Here is a 23,748-nt window from a genome sequence, read left to right on the forward strand (position 1 = left end):
TGATCGGCTCTGCTCTATACAAGAGCATGATTCCGTCAGGCAGAAACTCCTCATCTGATTCTGAATCTGAGCCCATCTGTAACAGACTCACTCATCTCAAGTCTGTCGAGGTAAGGACTCATCATGCAGCAGTCTTCCAAGTAATGCTTTGCATTAAAATGTGATATTGTAAGCTGGAAGTGCTTTGGTGAAAAGAAGATTCCTTATTGCACAATGTACATAATACTTTGTGTCGGTCGACTGTTCCGTCTTGTTTTTGTTTTGTTTTTATACTCAAATTTCCATTCGAGAGGGCCAATCGTCTTCCGTATTTAGCTGACTAATTCTGCGGCCCGTCACTACCAGACCAACTGCCTATTTGCTCATGTGCGAAGGTAACTCTCCTTGGACAAACTGCCCGAAATGCATTCACAGAGACATGTCAGGGATTTCGAGTGATACTGCAGATGGGTTAACTGCGTTAAAAATTTTAATCTGATTATTCATGATGATGGATCAATCCGTCCTGAAGACTTTCTGTGACTCTGTAGTGGCATCAGTGATCTTTCATGATGTGGTCTGCTGCTAAGCATTCCTTAGCAATATAAATAATTATGAAAATAAAATGAACAAATATTTCCACATTAATCTCAACACATAATGCTCTGGTCATAATTATATCAAGGTGTTTCACATTAATGAATGTCACACTTCAATGATCCAACGTCTAGTGCTTCTCAACCTAGATTGCCAAAACTTATTGCTAAGTAGCAGCCAATCAGAGTGCCCCAAATGACCCGGCTGGTGGTTGGTGGTCAAAAGGAGCGCACACATATCCATACCTCTACAGGTATGTCATCTGGACCAACTACCTGTCCACTCATCATCCTCTCTACTCTTCATGCTCTTAATAGCTGTCCTAACTGCCTTTTTACTAATTCTCTGCACGTCCTGATTCACTAACTTCCCTCCATTTGCTAACCTCTTTCTGTAATTTTCTTGACTCATCAGCTCATCAAAGTACTCTTTCCAACACTATATACTAACTGAACAAATATACTTACTGAAAACTTAGTATACCTCTATATTTAATGACTGTAATCTACTGCATATGCTTTCAGGCATGTGTAAAATTAATTAAATTAGGTAAAATTTGGCATATTATCACGAGTATTATATTTATCTTTATTATTTTATACTTTTTAAATATAAAGTATAAATACTCGTGAAAACTTTATGAGTACTTTGCAACAAGGGACTTGCTATGCTCTCAAGTTGCTTGACTGTTACACAACTTAAAGTTAGTCGCAACTTAACAAGTATGATTCGATATTTATGAATCAATACAAAGACAGGTTCTTTTAAACAACTCAAGCTAATAAATTAACAACACACTGTGCTGTGTTAGCTGTTCTTGCTCATTGCCTGCTGTGTTTGACGTGACATAAAGGTACAGTCTGTTATGCTAAAGAAAACTGCATTGGGACTTTCAAATAATATACAATATAATGGAGGTTTGCATGAAACTGTATCTGACCTGGTCATGCTGGGTTTGGAAATATTTGGAAATTTAAGAGTGTTTCTGAATCAGTGTTATCATGAGTAAAAAAAAAAAAAAGGAAAGAAAAGAAAAAAGGAAGTTTAATGCTTCTCTTTCGTGAAAAAAGTGAACCGTGGCATTTCAGGACGAGACTTGGGGGAAATTCTTTAATTTTATTTCATGCTTGTAAGCTCACTTGAATTTGTGTCATCCATCAGTAAAACAAAACAGACTGGCTTCTCTTTCCTGAAAAAAGTGAGATTTGTGCCATCTCAGAGGCTCCTGGACACTTGGGAAAAATTTTTATGTTACAAAAACATGACATTTTAAAATATAGAAACCAGGTTGATTATTGCTACTCAACAGTAACCGGGGGTGGAGCTTAGCAAACCTGTCAGAGGCCTTTAGAATGTTTTTCTTTCAAATGAATGTTGTCATAGCATTAGTACAAGAAAACATTTTGCAGGGTGCAGGCAGAATTTACACACACTTGCAGTGGATTACAGTGGAGAAAAAGAGAAGACAGAAAAGGAAGAAAAGATTATTTTTTAAGGTAAGAACCGCCGGGCAAGTGACTGTTGCTAAAGTGGAAATTTAAAGGTGACATGCAGTGTCCACATTAATGTTATGTTTAACTTTTCTAAACACAGTGTGGACCTGTACATTTGTTGCTCTTCTAAGGTATCTTCTTGCTGCACAGTGTGAAATGCTTTTAAGAGTAGAATTGGATATTTTGTGCATGTAATTTTGCATGATGGTTACAAAAGAGAAGTTGAATTATATATATACACCACTTCAGTAAGTCTTTGCATTGCAATGGTGTATTATCTTACTGGATTATTAATAGTTTTTACTGAAGTAAATAAATTCTGCTTTGACTGCTTTCTTACAGCCCATTCTTACACCAACCATGTATGAAAATGTTCCAAGCTAACTACTAAAATCTAAGAAAGAGGAAAGAAAATGTTTGAATTTTAGGATCTGGTATCTTTTGTTGTTTAGCTAGGGAAACTATGCGTCTGTGTGTGTGTGTGTGTGTGTGTGTGTGTGTGTGTGTGTGTGTGTGTGTGTGTGTGTGTGTGTGTGTGTGTGTGTGTGTGTGTGTGTGTTTTAATTTTATTTCATGCTTAAAAGCACACTTAAATTTATGTTGTCCATCAGTTAGAAAAAAAGAATATTTGTTATCTTACAAAAACATGACATTTTAAAATATAGAAACCAGGTTGATTATTGCTGCTCAACAGTAACCGGGGTGGAGCTTAGCAAATGTGTCAGAGGCCTTTAGAATGTTTTTCGTTCAAATGAATGTTGTCATAGCATTAACAGGAAACATTTTGCAGGGTGCTGACAGATTTTACACACACTTGCAGTGGATTACAGTGGAGAAAAAGAGAAGACAGAAAAGGAAGAACAGATCATTTTCTAAGGTAAGCATCACTGGGCAAGTGACAGTCGCTAAAGTGGAAATTTTAAGGGTATATGTCCATGTTAATGTTTAACTTTTCTAAACACAGTGTGGACCTGTACATGTGTTGCTCTTCTAAGTTACTTGTTTGCTGAACAGTGTGAAATGTTATTAACATGTAAAAAAACAACAACAACAATCATTTATTATTGAAGCTGCACCCAGTAAATATAATATCACTCATCAATCTTCTCACTTACTGCTTTAGTTTGATAGTTAGTTGGACACAGTATTTCATTTTTCCCATTTGGACTTTATTTTGTTTTCTGAACTTTTTCCAAGTGTTTCAATAAACAGCTCACCTGTCACATCTACAGACCGTGACATTTGAGTACATTTCACGGCCTGTTAAGAAGTTTAATTAGGATCTGGACTTCTTCCGGGTTCTGATTTTGAGTGTCCAGCCTCACCTACACATATCAATACATAAAACACTGGTTAGACCTCATAGTCAAAGCCAATACAGACATTGGAAGAACTGATGCAATGCAGGCACCAAAAACAAAGTAACCTGGACAATATTGTGGAGAATGATGTACTTGAACCTTACCTAATACACAGTGTTGGGGAGTTACTGAATATATGTACCGGAATTACGTATTTAAAATACAAAATATGAGTATCTGTATTGCGTTACAGTTACCACATAAACATAGGTGATAATTAGAATACAGTTACTTTGCTGAAATAAATAAATTACACAGTGGTCTTTTCCTGTTTCATATGTTAGGCTATCTCCTCTCTAATTTTGGTAATTCCACACACTGCCGGAAACTCAAACAAAACATGCCTGCTGTTGTGTTCTCCATGCCTATCTCATTCTCTCATTCCCTTTTATTTTGTAATATGAATGGCCATGGCCCAAATCCTCATCAGTAGGAAAAGCTGTAAAACTTATGAACGTAAAATTAAAAGTTAATGTTTATTCCTATCTTCACATTTTCCAAACCTGTCCTGTGGTCTGGGTTGGAGTGTTTGCCAGGGGAATTTTGGCCCCAGGCCCTATGTTTGACACCCCTGCTCTACTCTAGCTGGTTTAGGCTCTGTCATGTGCCCATAACAGTCTTTACCCTATTACTACCACTGCTATTATTATTGTTGTTATCGATATTATCGTCATCATCATTGTTACTAACACCGAAACGGCTCAAACTTTAATTTTCCTGTAACAAAGTTTAGCACGACAGCCGGAAAATTACTGGTATATTCTGGTTACGTCACGGCAATGTCTTTTTTTTTTTTTACCGTAACTTGTCTTTTTTCCCCCTTTTGTTTCACTGTGTATCATGATTCCAGATATGGCTGATTACATTTTTGACAATAGAGAGATCATAACAGTGTTGGGTACGTTGTTGTCTGTATATGTTTTTTATTCATTCATATTGTTTAACAAATATATATAACTCAATAACGATAAAATATGAAGAATTCCTGTTAATTACGGTAATGAGCGGAAATGACGTCGGATTCGCAGCTGTATAAGGACGTGGTTAGTTCCGGTGAAAAGTGGTTTTCGCTGCTTTAAGGCAGTCGATTTTAGAGAAGGATAAATCATGTTTTAACTAACGGTTGTATAAATTTTAGGATTAGATGAATTCATTTATTGATACCATGAGAACTTTTCCCCTCTGGAGGTTCTGCGCTGTAAGGCCTTCTCCCGCGGTCGAGCTCACCATCGACTGAAGACACAATGCAGGCCTAGCTAGCATTTAAGGTTAACTAGCGGAAGCTAATCGGATTGGCAGCAGACTGCAGTGGGATTTAAACCTCGGACGAAGCCTGTGTTTCCAAGCTGTCCTAACATCAAATCCGGTATGTTCCAAGTCCCTCTAAATTCACCCTTTGTTCTGGGCACCTTGAGAATGATTTAACCCCGCTTGCTTGGTTAAGATGCTTTTAAAGCACCATATTGTAAAAAAGTGGCTGCGTTAGCATGTTAGCATTAGCGAGTTAAGTAACGTTGCCTTGTTGATTTGATCTTAAGTCTCTTACTTTAGCAGGAAAATTAACTACCAGAAATATGAGGGATTTTAGTTTTTTTTAGTAGCGGTATGGAGATGTGTCATCGGTGGCTTGAACACAGCAGTTGTCTATAAAGTTCAGTCATGAGTGGTAAACTGTAGCTAAAGAATTTGGTTGAGCCGATCCGTCGAAGATATCCACCCTCCACCCTTAGCAGGGCAGTTCGAGGGGTTTTTGTTGTAACAAAGGGTCGACTGAAAAACGAGTGAGGGGTCAGATTTTTTTTAGGAGGTAAATGCAGCATTGAAAACTAGCTTCAAAACACGGGGACGAGTCGTGCAGTTTATTAATCGAGATTGCAGTAGAAGTGGGTCTGTGTAAGAGCCTGACAATAGGTTTGTATTAAATACAGGTTTTCGTTTGCAAGACCAGTAGCTTAATTTAAGTGACAAAAACTTCCGATATCAAAGAACAGATCACTACTGCCGGGCGGTGTGTTTGTCATGTTCTCCGTGTTGTCGCTGCCTGTTAACGCTGTTATGAAACTTTTCCGTAAGCACGTCCTTCCTTTAATGTTGTCACTATGCTTGCTTGCTGTTTCGTTTCTTTTGTCAGTTTACCTAAACCAGCTTACTGACTGACACAGAAACACTCACAGCTCGCAGTTATTTACAGTGAAATTCACTCTCAAGTTCCAGGTAGCGTTACCTACAGTTAGATAAGCAACACCCATGACTATATAAACTTAAATTAACACAAGGGTATTCATTTTTTTCCCTCTCCACTAGGAAGATGATCTCGGACGTTATTTAAAAGCAGATCTGAAGCTATTATATCGGATAATTTAGGCTTAAATCTTTACAATAATGTTTCTTCTATAAAATAAAGGAATTTTTTGGAAAGTTTTTAATAGAACACAATAACTTGAATCAGAATACCGTATTAATCCCTGAGGAAATTATGTGGTTACCGTTGCTCCAAGAAAATAAGAACAGTAACAGACTGAACTAAATTATATAAGATACAACTTACTTTTTAATTTCCTGTATCTTTTATTTGTAATTTATTTTATTATGTGAAATAGCTCTAATGTATACAAATAGCTCAATTAATAAAATTGGGCAAGTCAGAATATAGATTTGGCCATTGCTACTGCTTTTACAGGTCCATCCATAAATTTAAAAAAAATGAAAAAAAATGATTTATTTATTTTTTTTAATTTTTGGCGTATTCCCTTAAAAGTAAATGAAAATCAGAATTTGCTAAATTTAACTAAAGGTTTCACCACTAGGGCGCAGTGTTTTACCAGAAAGTTTTAATGTAGTTGTCCCCATATTAATAACAGTATTTGCCCTAAGTGGTGAAGTAGATTTGTTATAGGGCTTTTTCTCTCTCTCCTTTTTTAAAATCACTGGTTTCTTGTTTTTTTTTTTTTTTTTTTTTTTTTTTTTTCACTTAAGATTTTTGTTTTATTTTTATTTCTGGTGAGTAGCAGCAGATTCCCCAATTTTAATTACTTTATCAGACAAGTCCCCACCCTCCCGCTTCAACATGACTTTTACCAGGTGAGTTTCACCACTCTGTTAGTGCGGGGTTTTTGTGCATCATATTTTAGCTTTTGGGAAGTCTTTCATCAGCTGATTGTGCTGACAGTTCTACTGGCAGAGGTGAGGCCTGTAATCCTGGAGGAGCTACTGAGGAAACAATGGGTGTTTCAGAGCTGTCGCTGTTCTAGCACTGATGTTGGGACAACATACTGTTGTCCCAACATCTCATCATAACTGATTAAGATAGTGATTGGAGCTTGGTGTGCTTCGCGGAGCATTGCAGCAACAAAGTGACACACTCATACTTCCTGGACCACTGTGAGACTGTATCTGACTTCAGGATGTTTCGAGTCGATGGTGACATTAACCTGAGAGGCAGGAAGAAATATAGAGGAATGGAAAAGTTGTATGATTCCGGACCCGTTACTCCAGGATATTATTTCTGTGGCCTGAATATTGAACTGGCAGCTGCAAAATCCATCTATATTACTTGCTGAAGGAATTCATCATTGCTGTTGCTGTCTGAATCCAGTTTCGGTCAACATACTTTTCGGATTCTTCTATCAGCTGGAACAGGTCACGTAAATGGCTGTGGTTACTGAATGGATCCTGACTACCTTCTTCACCTCTTACTGGACATGCAGCTGAGCACTTCTGGCTCCATTCCCAGAAGGACAGATACAGAAAACCACCTCATACAGTAATAGCTGCTTTCATTTTAGTGTTTTTTTTTTTTTTTTTTTTAACTTTTTGTTTTGTTTTGCTTTTGTTTTGTTTTGTGCAAAACAAATGACAAATGCAAAACAAGTGTCAGTTCTATATTTGTTCTCCCTTGAAAATTGTCTTTTTCCAGCCATAAAAGGATGATGGGGTATTGTCATAATGCTGCTAGACAGCATAGATACAAGTTTGTGAATGTGAAAACTCAAGAACATGGCAGTGTACGATTTTAAATTCATGCCATAGGTGAGTTTACTGAAAATCTCAGGCAAGTTCGAATCTCGGTGACATTGACTTCAAGGTTAAGGTCAGAGGTAAATTTTTTCCTGACTTGTGAATGTGGTAACTCAAGAAGTCGTATTGACAGACCAAAACAAAGGGCAGTTAAAATCCAAAGAACAACTTTGAATGACCTTCAAGAAGCCTGGAGAACTATTCCTGAAGGCTACTTAAAATCGCAAGAAGCTAGGCTAAGAGTTCTGGTTGTGCTGAGGAATAAATGTGGTCCTTCCAAATACTGACTGACTTATTTTTGTTTTATATGCTTTATTTCTATTTATGTTTGTATATGCTTCATTAAATTACTGCATCTATTTCCATTTTCCTACCAAAATATAAAGAAATGAGGTTTGGCTGTAGACGTTTACACAGTACAATAATGTATCACAGTAAGATACACAATTGTATTTGTTTGGGTTGGGGGTTTTTTTGTTTTGTTTTTTTATGCCATGGGGCTAACACTCTTCAATTTCTTTACAGCTATGAGTTCCCAGCTGCAGGTGTTCTCCCCTCCGTCAATCTCCTCCAGTGCCTTTTGCCGTGTCAAAAAGCTCAAGGTGGAAAGCAACGTTTGGGATGTGTCCACCACTGAGGCTTACGGCTCCATAGCGGGCCAATCCGCATACACATTCACCCCAGCCATGGCTGTGCCGCCATTTGCGCCATCTCTGGTCTTCCCCCCTGCAGCGCCCGGCTCCAGGGGTCAAGTGGTGGTGCGAGCAGCTGATAGCACCGGCAGTCTTCCTCGTGGATCCAGTCGACGCGTCACTGAGCAGGCTGCATCCTCTTCTTACGCTCACGAGACATCCTCTGAAACTAGGGGGCACAGGCACGGGCAGAAGAGAAAGATGGAGGCGGCCAGCGACGGTAGCGGAAGCGGATGTGGAAGCGTCCAGATATTAGAAGAGCTCTCAGCTCCTGCGGCAACTTACTCCACGCGTACAGGCGGCGGTGGAGGCGGGGGCACAGGCCAGTCCATACCTCACTCGGCTCCAACCACAAAGAGCAGCAGCTCCAATGGTGAAGGGGATTATCAGCTTGTGCAGCATGAGATCCTCTGCTCCGTGTCCACCAGCTATGAAGTGCTGGAGTTCCTGGGGAGGGGCACATTTGGACAAGTGGCTAAGTGCTGGAAGAGGGGAACCAATGAGATTGTAGCGATCAAGATTCTGAAAAACCACCCTTCATATGCTCGGCAGGGCCAAATTGAGGTAAGTAGACAGGATTTTGTTCGATGTACCAGTTTCTTCTAAAAGTTTACGCTATAAAAATGTGATCATGTAATGCTGTGTATGGCATCTTGCCTACAGAAGTGCACTGGTTGCTGTTCTTTACATTTAATTGAAATGTGGCTCATTTGTAGCTTTTTAAGAGCAAAATGAAACCTGTAACTACTGTTATATTTTTCCCATATACACAGTCAAATTGCTGTTCACTACACTTGCATTACCTTCATAGAGGTGTACTAGCATTTGTCTTTCTCATCATATTTGGTTATTTTTCTCCTTTGCTGATAGGTGGGCATTCTGAACCGACTGAGTGCAGAGAACGCAGATGAGTACAACTTTGTGCGTTCGTACGAATGCTTCCAACACAAGGGTCACACCTGCTTGGTTTTCGAGATGCTTGAACAGAACTTGTACGACTTTCTCAAGCAGAGCAAGTTCAGCCCGCTTCCCCTACGGCACATCCGCCCCATTCTGCAGCAGGTTGGCAAACAGTGAATGTAGTGCAGGGAAAAAAGTTTATTCTCATAGTTCACCTGGTCTAACTCTTATGTGTATATGTTTTTAGGTGGCTACAGCACTAATGAAACTGAAGAGCCTGGGTTTAATTCATGCAGACTTGAAGCCTGAAAACATTATGTTGGTGGACCCCATTAGACAGCCCTACAGGGTGAAGGTCATTGACTTCGGCTCTGCAAGTCATGTGTCCAAAGCAGTGTGCTCAACCTACTTACAGTCTCGTTACTACAGGTAAGTGGAGTGTTTAAGTGCCTCTTACTTTCCAGTGTTATGCATAAGAGTTGTGTTAATGTGACTAAGTTGTGTAGCCCAGTTCTGTCCCCACATTAATCATGTATAAATCTCGTCTTTGTTGTTTAGAGCTCCGGAGATCATTTTGGGGCTGCCCTTCTGTGAGGCCATTGACATGTGGTCTCTAGGGTGTGTGATTGCTGAGCTGTTTCTGGGTTGGCCTTTGTACCCTGGAGCCTCTGAGTACGACCAGGTCAGTCATGTTAATGGTCCCAAAGACTTACAAATGAGTAAAAACAGTGCTCAAAGAAAGACTAGGAAAGACTTGCCACATTTGATAAAGGTCGCATTTTGCTTTAAGCCAAGCAAGTAAGCAAGACTACATGATTGTGCCACCACCCTGCTTTGTAAGAGAAATGGCATTTAGTTTTTCTCACATCAGATTGAGTGCTTTATATGCTATTTGGCAAATTATAATTGGCCTTTTAACCAAGAGAGGCTTCTAAAATGCCATGCTGCTCTAAATCCAGGTATATGTATTTTTATAAATACTCTTAACTACACAGTACTTGAAACATCTCAGTTCTGCAGTGATTGTTTAATCTGAATATTTTCTTCTGTCTCCAGATCCGTTACATTTCCCAGACTCAAGGCCTACCTGCCGAGTATCTTCTGAGTGCCGGCACAAAGACTAGCCGCTTCTTCAATCGAGGCCCTGACTCCAGCTACCCACTCTGGAGGCTTAAGGTTAATATTACCTTTATCTTTTTGACTAAGCTGCAAAGAGACTTGCTCGTTTTGATTTGGTTCCCTCATTTTGGTTGTCCCCATTCAACTGATTTAATGTTTGTAAATGGACATGCATAAATGGATATTGTGCTTCCTTTTTTTTTTTTTTAGACCCCATCAGAACATGAAATGGAGATGGGCATCAAATCCAAGGAGGCTAGAAAGTACATCTTTAACTGTCTGGATGACATGATGCAGGTATATCGCAATAAGTGCATAATCCAGGAAATGGCATTAAATATGCCATGTAGTGATTGACTAAACAGGTTTTTCCTTTTTTTTTCCTTCCCTTCTTATCATGAACGTACCAGGTCAACCTTTCCTCTCACTTGGAGGGAACTGACATGTTGGCTGAGAAAGCTGACAGGAGAGAGTTTATAGACCTCCTAAAGCGAATGCTTCGTCTGGATGCTGACAAAAGGATCACACCTACAAAAACTCTGGGTCACCCCTTTGTCACGATGAGCCACCTCATGGATTATCCCCATAGCTCCCAGTAAGTGTGTGTAGTAAGATGGAAGAGTTATTTTTCTATTTACATGCATTTGCTGATGCAATGGTATTAATTCCTCTCCAGTGTGAAGTCGTGCTTCCAGAATATGGAGATCTGCAAGCGCCGGAGCTCCTATGAAAGCAGCAAATCCCTCTACTCAACCAATGCAGTCCCCAGTGCTGCAGCGGGCAACCTCACCGTGACCTTCAGTAGCCAACTAAACCAGCATAACCAGGTATGATGCTAAATTTTTACCCTTATATCAAGCTGTAGTCTTCACTGGTATTAATGGGCTTTGTTGTTTTAACAGGTGCCTTCGGCAGCGGGTGCGGTGCCTTTGCTGAACTACCAGCCAGCTTTGTACCAGCAGGCGACCATCAACATTCCCGGGCTGACTCAACAGAGTGTCCCGATCCCAACGCGTCCTGCTGGGCTGTGTAGCCAGACAGAACCCTTCCAGCAGACACTAATCGTCTGTCCACCCTCCACTATCCAAGGTAAGTCATAAAGTTGAATACAAGCATTCACTTTGATTTCAGTATTAAAGGTATGAATCCTCTGTGCTGGTTTGTGTCGGGCTCTGTACCAACACAGGCTCTGTTTTTTGTAATTTGTTGCCATCTACAACAATATTTGAAAAATCTAGCTGTACAAGTATTCCAACACTGGGGTATCCAGATTGAGGTGTTTCTGTGCTTCTACTTGTTTAAATGAAACTGTGATTTTCCTCCCCTTAATCCTTTATTGAGATGTTTGTGGTCGTTTGTTTTACAGGGCTACAGTCATCCAGTAAGAGTTCCAGTTTCCCTGTGAGGGTGGAGAACTCTGTACCCATAGTACCTCAGAACCAGTCTACGCAGTCCTTGCAGATACAGCCAAGTATGCTGACACAGGTAAGAGTTTGGAAGGTGCAGCGTTTGAGGGAATTTTTTTTTTTTTTTTTTTTTTTTTTTTTTTTTTTTTTAAATTTATGAATTTTCTGTTAAGAGACACAGCATCTTGTTTTTTGAACTATTTCTCTTCCCCAGTTATTTTGAGTGAGTTTGATTTGGCTTTACAGTGGTGATGTTATGACTGTTTGTTTGTGTTTTTTAAAAAGGGTTGTGTGTCACTGTTTGCAACTTTTACCTGGGCAGGCAGAAAGAAGTGCCGCTGCTTTGTGACTGATTCGCTCACTTTTCACTGTGTTTAATTTGTAATTCTATGCTTCTGTGCCGTGAATGGATTCAGTCTTTATTGTGACCATTCGAGTGACAGCTGTGCATTCTGAATGGGTCCAACACTGAACATAGATGGAGGTTAAATTCACATTTCCTGGAGGAAGAGATGAGGTTAAGTTGTAACTCTCTCTATTATCTGATACAACTTTAACGTTCATACATCTTTTTTTTTTTTTTTAAATGTATTAATGCTTTTGGAATAATCTGTCATTCAATAATTTCAGCTCAGGGGTTACTGAAAAAAATCTGGGAACATCCCTGTGTTACTAGCACCAGTTTGTGGAGCACTGATGCCTTGTTTTGCTCCTTTGTGGATATACTGAGTGCATCTAAAAATTCTCCCTGCTTTTGTTGGTCTTACTGCCAGGATTAAGGCAGATCAGGTTCTTCAAAGGAATTTAGGGCATAAGATGTTAGCTACTTACACATGAGTGTTGAAATAAGTCGAGGGCCTGGGCTTTACTGTATCTTCTGTTTGTTTTTCTTTTTCTGTTGACTGTGTGTCTCCACTTGAATTTGCTTTCAGAGCTGCCTGGATCACCACTCTTGGCCAGGCCTCTTATTCCCAGTCTTTTTATGTGGGAGAAAGGCCACATGTGTAGTGAGACTCATCTGGCTCCAAAAGCTGGTTAATTGCTGTTTGCTAAAATGAGGAATAATTGCTGCACTCTGCAGAGGCCAGGTCTCCAGATGGCCAGCGGTGCCAGTGTGCATCTCTTGTGCAGCTGGGTGTATCTGCTCTGCCTGTTTTTATTTTAAAAAGAAAAAATCTGTATCAGTCTTGAAGGGCGCTACTTTTCGTCATAACTTAACACTGCCCCTCCCTCCTCCAGGGTTCCTGCACACCCCTGATGGTGGCCACCCTGCACCCACCCCCAGCAGGCCTAGCCCCGCAGTATTCTCTGCCCCTTGGGCTGGGCACTGGGGTGGGTCGGCCTACCCTCCTGGAACACACAGCCACAGTGCTGGTAAAGCAACGATGACATTCCCGAAGAAAGACATGCACATGCACACTCCCTTTACCACTAACAATGCCATCTCTCTCCTGCCCCGCTCTCCCTTTTTTTTTCTTTTTTGTTTTGTTTGCAAGTGTTCCGCTCCCTCTCTGCCACACTCTGCCATCTTTGTTTTACACATCGTATTTCAGCATCGTTCCTCTTCACATGTGGATTTGTCACCTTTCATAATTATGGTTGTTTGATGCAAATTTTTGTAGGAAAATCAAACGGTTTTTGTGTGTGTGTTCTGGCATCACATTTTATATTACGTTATTTTATAAACCCCCCTCCACAGTGCAAAATTGACCAAATTTACACTGCGTTTTTACTCATAAGGACATGCTCGCCCCACACCATTCACACAGTTTCATTCCCCAGTCTTTCCCCATAGGTCTGCTGAGGGCATGGAGCGCATGTGTTGCTGAGTTGGTCTGCGCTTTGCTTGCAGCTTCTCTTGTCATGTCCTTCCTTGGTTTCAGCAGAGGGGGCTGCAGCAACAAAGTCTTCTAAACTGTCCTGACAGCCTGTCTGACTCTGACACACACTTTTTCTTTTTTTTTCTTTGTTTGTTTTTTGTTTCAGCCCCAGAACATGTGGCATGCCTTTTCCCAAGACATATCATCAGCAGACTGTTTAGCAGCAGGGAACTAAACTAATCTCTTAAGTGTTTCTTCTTTAACAGGCACCATGGTTCTGTCTACTTGTCTTTATACCTGATCTGACAGTTTACGGTGCTTCATTGTTTGTGCTTTGCATGATTATCATCTTGTGGATTTGTTGCAGGGCAATGTTATAATTAAGGAATGGCTTGGGAAAGGTTGCTCGCTTATCTAGCTTTGCGCTTTTGCCTGTAGAAGAGAGTGGCCATTGGCTTGCCTCTTTGTATTCAGTCTTTGGAATTTATATGTCCGCATGGCTCAGCTTGTCTGGCCCATTCCAGCAATCAGATAATTTGTTTTCATCCATACACAATTTGTCTTCCATATTACATGTACTCAAGTGTTGGCTGTTGTGTTTTTTGTTGTTTTTTGTTTTTTCTCAGCAGGCCTGGCCCACTGGTACCCAGCAGATCCTCATACCATCATCATGGCAGCAGGTCCCAGGCGTGGCCATCCACGGCTCTGCCCATCAGTCAAATGTCACCGAATCACCTGTGGAAACGATTCACTCAGATGCTGCCACGCAACAGGGACACAGCTGGCGGTGGGTCAACCAACAACTGTTAAAGATGCATGTAGACAGGCTGACTGATGGGTTTCTCAAATGTAAAGCTGAATCATTTTAAATGTTATTTCTTTCAGGTTAAATGAGCATAAAAATAATGAAATTGTTTAAATATTAAATAACTTTTTATAGCTTTTCATAACTAGTATCTGAAATGCTATGTTATTGTTATTTCATACACAAACACTTTGCCCTCCAATTAACTCATTTCAGATAAGTTAATAAGACACTGCAAATCTTTTTGGGGTTTAGTTTAGTTGAGTAGCAAGACTAGAACTGGTTAATTTCATACTACATGAGAAATACTGTTTTGAAAGGTAAAGTAAAATGGGAAATATGAAGGCTAAACTAGTCTGACCTTTGACCTTGTAGGAGCATTACCAAAACTCAGCAAGAGAGGAAGAAGGTGAAAGCCAGACGCGGAGAGAACAGAAACAGGTTGGTACAGCTCGGCTCTTTAAATCCAGTTTGATTTTGAGAGTCATGGTTGGGGTTTAAGCTACCATACCGAGGGAGAGATGGCTAAAGGGCCTGTTAGGGTTGCCACACTGGTTCTGTCACTTGCAATCAGTGACAGCACCCTTTAAACCTGCGCTGAGGGCACGGCATCCACTGCAGTATTCTGCTAAATGATACGTGTTGCCACTCGGACAAAAAGCATTCGTATGGGAGTAAAAACTAGTTGAAACTAGAAGCAAAGAAAATGGCTTTATTTTTACATTTTTATTTAAAAATTTCTTTGTTGTACCACAGCTGAAATCACTTCTGCATGATGGGTTGAACACACAGTCACTGGTTGGTGGTGGTGGTGTTTTTCTTTCCCGTAGGGGTGTATCTACTGCATCAGTGGTCAGTAGTGGCGTGACTCCACCCAGCTCCAGCGCAGCCTTGTCACAGCCGATCGTTATCTCGGACACGCCGAGCCCAGCGGTCAGCATCATTACGATTCACAGCGACACAGACACGGAGGATGAGCATAAGTTCCACCCTGCTAGGTGAGAATAAGATGCTCCTTCTCCACTGAACACAGTGGTGTGGTGTTTCTTTCTCAGATCACTTTCATTCCTAAGCTGAAATTTCAGAATGTCAAGGTAAATGAGAGAAATGCAAAGCAAGGCTTCTTTGAGCTCATAGACAGCACTGGGACCCAATTCATTTAGAATGAAAGCTGGTGACGTACTCGTTTGCCTGATATGACCCGGGAAATTATACTTACTTCCTCCACAGTGTTGGACTGAGCCAGCGCACCAACGTTATCAGCTGTGTGACCGTACACGACTCGGACTCCTCTACCGCCAGCCCCCTGACTCCCCTTCCACGCACTCTTAACCCAACAAGCACTATGTCATCTCGCCAGGCCAAGTCTCTGGCAGTAGTGGCACCTTCAGTCAAAACACAGGCATCTGAGAGAGGAGCAGAGTCCCGAGGACGCTTGGAGACTGGTGAGTCACCCGTGTGCTGCTGTAGTTTTAGCAGTGTATTTAAGCGAAGTGTGAAAGCTGCATAATTAAGTATGTCTTACTACTTTGAATCCTCAGTGAATTACATCAAGCCCAAGAGATCCTCTAACAGACAGCCGTGCAGTTCAGGGGAAAGCGTGGAGCGCCATGGACTGGTGCCAAGCCAGTCGCACCCTTTAAACCTCAGCCAGGTGAGGCTTGTTTTATCTTATTGGTTTCACATTAAGTAATTAATTTGTGTTAATGGGACATTCTTTTGTGAGAATTTGTGAAAAATGATTGAGTGAAAAGGTCAGGAGCTGTCATAAGTTATGACATTAGCACCTTTTACCAGCAAAGATGCATATTAAGAATCCTTTTCTTCCAAGGATTCTTAATATCCTGTTATTAAAGGCCCACGTGTATTTACTGCCCTCTGCTGGGGGAAACGTGTATTGAAACTTTTTGGGCAGAAGCCCTTGATAGGACCTTTTTCGGTGAGGTTTGCATTTGTACCATATGCAGCGATTGGACAGCTAATGTACTGAACATCTAAAATTATCAAATTTTAGCATTAGTTTTGCTTTATATGCACATTATGTCAAGCACCAGGAGTTTCCCCTTGGTTTTTTCCTTAAACTCCAGCTATTATTTTTATAACACAATTAGGGCTGCAACTGTTGATTATTTTAGTAATTGAATTATTCCATCAATTGAGTAATCAGAATTACTTTTGTAAATAAAAAAAATATTAAATTAACAATTCATTTTAGAAATTGTAACAATTAGACCCACCCACTCAGACTATGTTAACAGGTCATCTGCACACACATGCATTTATTTTAACTTCTGTAGCTGTTCAGATTTTTCACTGTGCAAAACAAAGTGCGGTAGATGGGAGCAACTCCAGTTTGCTTTTCTTCATGTTGGAGCAAGTTCAGTAGGTGGTTTGACAGGTGCTTTTTCCCATAAAGGTTTTGTGGCAGTTACAGCAACGTTTTTTATAATTGAGTTACTCGATGAATAATTGCAGCCCTTTTAATAAGCCCAAAGCTGTCTGTCAAATCCAAGGGGAGCGGTGTAGGTAACATTCAAGCGTGCATCTTCATCTGTTGTCTGGCAGTTGTATTAATTAAAAAAAAAAAGAAAAGAAAAAAGGGAGGGGTAAAACAAGTGTGTGTGTGTGTGTCCCATTTGGCACAAGAAACTGACAATAAACAAGATGTAGATGCAGACTATAATCTTCTTGCATGTTGTACCCAGCGTCTGATTGACTGTATGTATTTATTTTCAAAGGTTCAGACAGTAGTTTCTTCATCTCAGGAGCGTTCGGGACTCTCCCACAGCGACTCATTGTTACGTCGCCAGCAGACGTTCCCCCCGGCCGTCTCGGCCTCTCACTACAGCTTCCCCGAGGTGGCAGCCCTGGCGTCTGGCTCGGCTGCTGCTGCCGCCGCCCCCAGCCTATATACCTACCCGGCCTCCACTGCCCTCTCCTCAGCCTCTCAGGCCACGGAGCAGCTGCTGGGCCGTGGTCACGGCACCCACGGACACTCCCCCTCCGCTTATGCAGCAACGTACACCTCATCCTCCTCCAGGAGAGACTCGGCCAGTCGCAAGGATTCGGTGAGCAGCCTGCTGCACGGCCTCCCTGCAGCCTACCAGCATCAGTTCGCCACTGGTTCTCCTTATGTTAGTGTGACACCCCGAACAGAGGTTTACAGTGCCTACCAGCTAAGCCCTAGGCGCCTTGCGCAGTATCCATATTTGTAGGAAATCTCGCACAGAGAATTTGGGGGGGTCACTTCCCCATATGATATCACAAAGGGACATTTTAAACTGTAGAGTAACTGTTGGTCACTTATTGTTTGCTGCTTTGAACTACAAGACAGCATTTCACCTCTAGCACATTTATATGCTCTTACGGACTCGTAGTGTTATTGAAATGATCCTCTGTATTATTTATGTATCTTTTTTTTTTTTTTTTTTTCCTTTTAAATTGTTTATGGTCCACATTTTATCCCCATTGTATCCTGATGTATTAATATGGTGTTGTTGAAACATATTTTACAGCTGTTTTATCTCGAGGTTATCTGTGAAGAGAGATTTTACTCCTGTCACAAGCTGCAACGAAACTTGATGAGCTTCAAGACGCTGACTTGCCAGACTGGTGAAGCTGACAGTTTTTAGTTTTAATTGTTTTTTTTTTTCCTCTTGTTCCTTCCTGTGAGCCTTAATACAAAGTTTTCACACTAATCCACTGAGGCCCTGTGTTTTTAGTGACATAATAATGACTGTACCTTACTTATGTTTGTTTACTCATATATGTCTTCTGTTTATTAAATTAAGTTTTAATGTCTGTGCGAGGTAGGAAGAGCGAGGTCCACGAAGATGTGGATTAAAAGAAGAGATACGGTGAAAACTGATGGATACGTGTTAATTTAAGTGCACATGTGATAGTCTGTTAATGTAGTGACAGTGTTTTTTAGCCAGGATTGATTATCCTTATGCAATAGAATCTCTTTAAAAACAAAAACAAAACGACGACAACAAAAAAACTACAATAACTGAGTGCTGAATGTATTTATGAAATTCAGAGTGGGATGCCCAGTCTGAGAAATGATGTGAAAAACTGTTTTTAAGTTGTAAGAGTGGGGGAAATCAAATGTCCTTGAAATAAATATTTTTAAAAAAAACCTCACGAGGGGGGGGGGAGATGAAATGCAAATTTCACCCAAAATTCTCACGCCTCTCCATAACAGAGGAGATTTTTTTAAAGTCCTGTTTTGTCCCTGTGACACTCTGAAACTGCTTGCTAGGAAGTTGTAACAAACTTGCACACTGTGCTACATAAGGACTGACTGATTAAATGTATGCAAACTGTCTCGGTTTAGCATTCTCATGAATTATCCCGTGTCTCAAAGAGAGATCTTTATACTGCTATGTCTCGCCCCACAGTCAAGACGGAGGTGCTGCTCTCCTTTACATGTACAGCTTACTTCGGCTCAGAAAGGTTTTCTATACTAAAGTTTGGAGAAGAGCAGTCACTGTGTTTTTGAATTTTTAAAGGAGGTGAATCTTTGGTTTCTTTGGATTATCAGCTTTTTTAAGTAATTCCTTTCCCCTTGTTTGCATCGGTTTTGTGTTGTAATGTCTGTGTTTCATCCTAACATAGTATAGTAAAGAGGCTGTTTGTTAGATCTAATTCAGGGACAAAGGTTTCAGCTAAGTAATCCAATTTCATTGTTTTCCAATAAAATAACCTCAAATTCACAGCGACTTGTTTCCTCATTCAATTCCTTTTTTTTCCCCCTCCTACCTACGTGTATCTTAATTCCTCCGAAACTGAAACTACTGAGAAGAAATTCATATTAACTTGACAAACTGGTAAAATGATCAGTGAATTCTTTCCCCATGTGTAAGTCTTATAGGTCTGGATTGTTATTAGTAAGGAGCTGACATGAGTGGAGACAAAGGGGAGATGAGAGCTTTAATTTTAGCAGGAAGCTCACAAGTAGTGTGACCTGTACAGGTGTGAAAGAATGCAGTATAGAGGGGTGACACATTTTTACGATGGTTAATGGTTTAAAGTTTTTATACGATTTTGAAACATGGTAAAATATGTGCAGAGATAGCTGACTCTCGGCATCGATAAACACATCAGTTCAGAGTACAGTAGAGACGGGCTTGAATGTAAACATCTGTGTTAGCTTAAAACACTTAAGTGCACCCTCAGTCTACAGAGGCCATGTGCTGTAATGACAGGAAAAATTCCTTATCAAGTCTGTTTATTGTACACTAAACCATTTATTTAGGGTTTTTCTATCGACAGCAAGGCTTCAAAATCCTGCTGCTGGCAAAACTATTTTCATCATTCAAGTATTGGAAACAAACTCCTACAGGGATTCGCTCCAGCACTCAGCTTTTTCAAATAAAGACTTAAGATTTTTCTTTTTAAATCCACCTCTTAACCACTCAAACAAGTACTCATTACTTAATGTACACAAACTTTTATTTCTTTTTCAATTTTCTAATTGCTTGTTAGATTTTCTTAAGCCCGCTTTGTCCTAGTTCCATTTTACATTTTCTGTAAAGCACCTTGCCAGCAAAGCAGTTTAGCACTCTGTCCTTTAAAGTGCACCGACCACAATTTAAAGAAGTCAGCATTTCATCTGTAAAGTCTAATAATGCTCATATTTGATTTACAAATGTATAAATAAAAATTGTCAATGTAAAAGTTCCATAGTTATAATTTATAATCTTACAGAGAGTCAGGGAGTATTAGATTATATCCAGGGCTGCACATAAGTGGTCCGCAGGTGCGCATTCGCTGTCAAAATAAAAGACGCGCACCAGATAAGAAGTTGCACCGCGCGTTTGCGTACATAAGGTTTTCTGGAGCACAGACATTTGTTTAGAACTCTTAAAGATGTCGAAGAAGCAAGCTCCTTTAAGCAATTACTTTGGTGTTCCAGGAGTCCGAACCGCAAAAGAAGCGCGTATTCTCGGAAAAGTGGTTGCAGGAGGTGAGCTGACTTCAAACAAATGATGAACGCACAGAGATGTGGTGCAGAATATGCCGTGAAAATCCCACTCTAGCGGACAAATACAGTGCCTTTAATATGTACGCAAACCCGCGTTGCAACTTCTTATCTGGTGCGCGTCTTTTATTTTGACAGCGAATGCGCACCTGCGGACCACTTATGTGCACCCCTGATTATATCCTTTAAAAACTTTTGAAACATAGTAAAATATGTGCAGAGATAGCTGGCTCTCGGTGTCGATAACCACATCAGTTTAGAGTACAGTAGAGACGCAAAGAAAACAATGAGCGCTGGATACTTTTGAACATTTATTAAACGGTTCCCATAATTGAAAACTGAACATATTCTCCTTCAGTTCCAAACACTTTATTCACAGATGATGTTCATTAACATGTTTGTATCACAGGCGGCTATTTACATAGTAGACAGTTTGCACTTCACTGTATTTGTTACATAATTTATGTAAATACATCTTATTTCTAAGGTTAGAATCCTTCATTTTTGTGATTCTTAAAACAGGACAAAATTAACAAACATGACAAAGTTTTCTTAAAAATGTATAAAACAGGCTAAGTGATAAAAAAGTTTAAACACAACATACATAAATAATAAAATACTTTTCAATATAAAATAAACTGCATTATTAAATCGTACTTTAAATCATCTTCGTTGTTCAGATAAACACAGTGCTGATCTGATTTTTTTGTTGTTTTCTTATTTGTTGTTGCTGATATAAAATAACAAAAAGGTTCACAGTCACAACTTTAAATGGAGGCAGATTCAGTGCCTTCCAAATCACAGTCAAGTTCACACAAAGTCAAGTCGCACGGAAGACTTTCAGGCCTTCACTCTTCACAAGACGCAAACTCTCACTGAAGCCCTGTGTCCATTACGTGGAGCTCAGATCATGCAAACTTTACGGTCTTGCACACTTCAGTCCACGATTAAACAACATGTAAGAGGTTCAAGTCCTGCTGTTAATTTCTCAGCCGTCTGCTCTGCAGAGGCATGCAGCTGAAAACCCTCAGGAGTGTGGACTTCAAACTAGAGTGCCTCAAACCAGAGTGCTGTGAAACGGGTCTAAAAGGAAAGAGGAGAAATTTTATTTATTGAGATCTCCAAGTAAGATAGAGACTACAATTTCTCTAAAAATAAAAATTAAAAAAAAACAGAGGAACTGGACCGCAGTTCTGAAGCTTATACTTACAGCGAGTGCTCAATGAGTAGAGACTTTGGGTCTTTCAAATCCTCCATTGAATGGTTCTCATTCTGATTTTGCTCCTCAGAAATCTGGTCCCAGATTTCCGTGTTGACCCAAAGAGCCCCTGGCAAAGTCAGGCTGGCTCTGGTGCAGGTAATCCAACGGCAGAGAGGGCAGGAGACGGTGTAGATGACACCCTCCAGCTTGGACATTCTCTCCAGACAAGGGGCGCAGAAGGTGTGGTTGCAGTGGAGGACCCGCGGGATCCTGTTGCTGCGTGAATACTCGTAGCAGCACACGCAGCACTCGAGCTCCTCGGCGGTGACCATGTTCATATCAGATATGCAGAATAAGCAATGCGTCGAAGGGTGCTTTTCATTAACCAGAGGCCTGCGATACAGAAAAAACACATAATAGGTGAGTGGAGGGGAAGAAATAGACACAATATCAAATATTCACAAATGTAAAACTGAAATGTGAAGAAATTCTGTTTTTCTTTTAACAGGTGCTCAGTGACAAAATCATCTAAGAATCATTAGAAATACTTACTTGCTTGTTTGCTGCTGAGAGTTGCGTCTCTGAGTGCAGAACGAGGTGTACTATGCCCGTTTGGCTGGTTGAACGCTTTTTAAAGCCCTCCCTAATCACGAGGCCGTGTCATTTCCAAGGAAGTCTTGCCCTCAGGTAAATAATATTCTGTGGAACTTCACTCTATGGAAAGGGTGTGCGGGCAGGCAAATCCACGTATCTTTCATAGCTCGTTTTATTAACCATTTGTTGACTATTAAAACTTAACGAGGACCTAAATTTGACTTCTTTTTTTTTTAAACAGAAAATAAACTTGAGTTTTGTTGAACCTTTAAGCTATTTTTATCTGTGCAGCAGATAAAAACAGTGTATGATGTTGTCACAGAATGGACTTCCGCCTATGTATTATTTTTATAGGCTAAACCCTCAAAAAACTTTACATGGAAGTCATGTTTTTCACTCTACAAACTTTAAGCTCTTCATAAGCACTTACTTCCAATTTTTAAAAAAAAGAAAACCTGACACTCATGTTTGTTTATGGTGGCAGCAAAACCGAAGCACTCAGGGGAAAACACAACAGGCACGTCCCACAGAAAGACACCAGGTAGTTGCAAAAACCCAGAAGCTTCTGGCTGTGAGGCGACAGCGCTGACCACTGAACCACCGCGTAATCATTAAGCAAATAGAGATATTATTATTAAATGCCCCACTGAGCAGGGAAATTTATTTGCATTTACTATGAAAACAGAGACAATGCCACACAAGATTAATTGAAGCATGGTAATTTGGGCATTTGCTGTATAATCACACAAACGCACTCATCATAATCATCGTTATCATCATCATGTTGGTCTTATTTTGAGATGGCGCCAAGAAAAGAGCAACGGACAAGAGAATCTTCTGCTTTCAGAGTTTTCTTCCTGTGGAAGCATTAGATGCAGTACAGTAGAACCAGCTTTTACTAAATGCAATGCACAACAGTAAATCATCAGCAACTGCGTGAGCCAGCACCACTAACACGACCGCGTGTTTGACTGCACAGCCCTAAGAAAAAACACTAGGTGTTTTCCTCAGAACCACGACAGACAAGCTGGACACTTCTATAAATAAAAGAGAACAAAAACACAAAGAGGAAAAAATGATTAAAAAAAAAAAGAAATATAAGGAATATACAGAAACAAAAAAAATTGGTTCTCTGCATGGGTCTCCTCATTTAATCCTATGTAGATTGCTGCTATACTGATTGGCTAAGCCAAATTAAAAGAAGGTCCTTGTCTCCGTTTATTTTTGTGCAGACACCGCTTGGCTCATGGGTTGACTGGAGAGACCGTCTGCACTAGCATCTAACTCTGACCGCGTAGCTTTAGCTGCTTCACAGGATCAAAGGCCAACTTTTGTTTTCTTCATGCTCTCTGCCTGCATATATGAATAGAAATCAAGGCTGGAGTTATGTCTACTCTGTCAGTCAGTGACGCATCACCGGTGCTGAATCTCAGACAGTCAGATAAACTGATAAGTACTAACAAGCATGAGCTTTCTTTTATCACATCCATTTTCATATAAGTGCACATATAGTTTTGCGGCTATACGCTTGTTTATCATATAGTGTTTGATTATTAAAAGTTACTGATCTTACACTATCCACAGAATCTGCCTTTTATACTTCCCTGGATGGGAATTAATCGATTCATCATTATTCATTTTGGCCAGAGACTCATTTTGCAAGTCCTTATTATCATGTCCAACCTTTACTAAATTATACTGATGTATTCTCGGCATGTAACCCAGCACTGTAGCCTGGCAGGCTTTGACCAGTATACCAGGAATGCATTCAAACCCATTCA

At 40.3% G+C, this 23,748-nt stretch overlaps 2 protein-coding genes across 4 annotated transcripts; one reads left to right on the plus strand and one right to left on the minus strand.

Annotated features, from left to right (window-relative positions):
* The first annotated feature begins 1,977 nt into the window (after nucleotides 1-1,977).
* On the plus strand, nucleotides 1,978-18,904 carry hipk1b (homeodomain interacting protein kinase 1b). 3 transcript variants are annotated; one of them, XM_039612182.1, is made up of 19 exons: nucleotides 1,978-2,072; nucleotides 2,860-2,946; nucleotides 7,973-8,703; nucleotides 9,010-9,201; nucleotides 9,287-9,468; nucleotides 9,598-9,721; nucleotides 10,096-10,215; nucleotides 10,369-10,455; nucleotides 10,569-10,753; nucleotides 10,835-10,985; nucleotides 11,061-11,247; nucleotides 11,525-11,643; nucleotides 12,804-12,938; nucleotides 14,011-14,171; nucleotides 14,565-14,630; nucleotides 15,020-15,187; nucleotides 15,420-15,634; nucleotides 15,731-15,843; nucleotides 16,928-18,904. In XM_039612182.1, the coding sequence occupies exons 3-19, from the start codon at nucleotides 7,975-7,977 to the stop codon at nucleotides 17,402-17,404; spliced, it is 3,411 nt and encodes a 1,136-aa protein (XP_039468116.1). In that variant the 5' UTR covers nucleotides 1,978-2,072; nucleotides 2,860-2,946; nucleotides 7,973-7,974; the 3' UTR covers nucleotides 17,405-18,904. The 3 variants fall into 3 exon arrangements, with proteins under 3 accessions (XP_039468116.1, XP_039468117.1, XP_039468118.1); XM_039612183.1 differs by lacking the exon at nucleotides 12,804-12,938; XM_039612184.1 differs by lacking the exon at nucleotides 12,804-12,938 and having other exon boundaries at nucleotides 14,014-14,171.
* A 1,566-nt stretch (nucleotides 18,905-20,470) lies between these two features.
* Nucleotides 20,471-22,457, minus strand: LOC116326425 (RING finger protein 208-like). Its single transcript, XM_031747716.2, has 3 exons — nucleotides 21,926-22,457; nucleotides 21,383-21,766; nucleotides 20,471-21,255 (listed from the first exon to the last, which is right to left on the minus strand). Exons 2-3 carry the CDS (start codon nucleotides 21,709-21,711, stop codon nucleotides 21,153-21,155), a joined length of 432 nt encoding a protein of 143 aa, XP_031603576.1. The 5' UTR covers nucleotides 21,712-21,766; nucleotides 21,926-22,457; the 3' UTR covers nucleotides 20,471-21,152.
* Between the last annotated feature and the right edge of the window lie 1,291 nt (nucleotides 22,458-23,748).

The sequence above is a fragment of the Oreochromis aureus genome, linkage group 5 (genome assembly GCF_013358895.1).
Source record: "Oreochromis aureus strain Israel breed Guangdong linkage group 5, ZZ_aureus, whole genome shotgun sequence".
In the NCBI taxonomy this organism is placed as follows: Eukaryota; Metazoa; Chordata; class Actinopteri; order Cichliformes; family Cichlidae; genus Oreochromis; species Oreochromis aureus.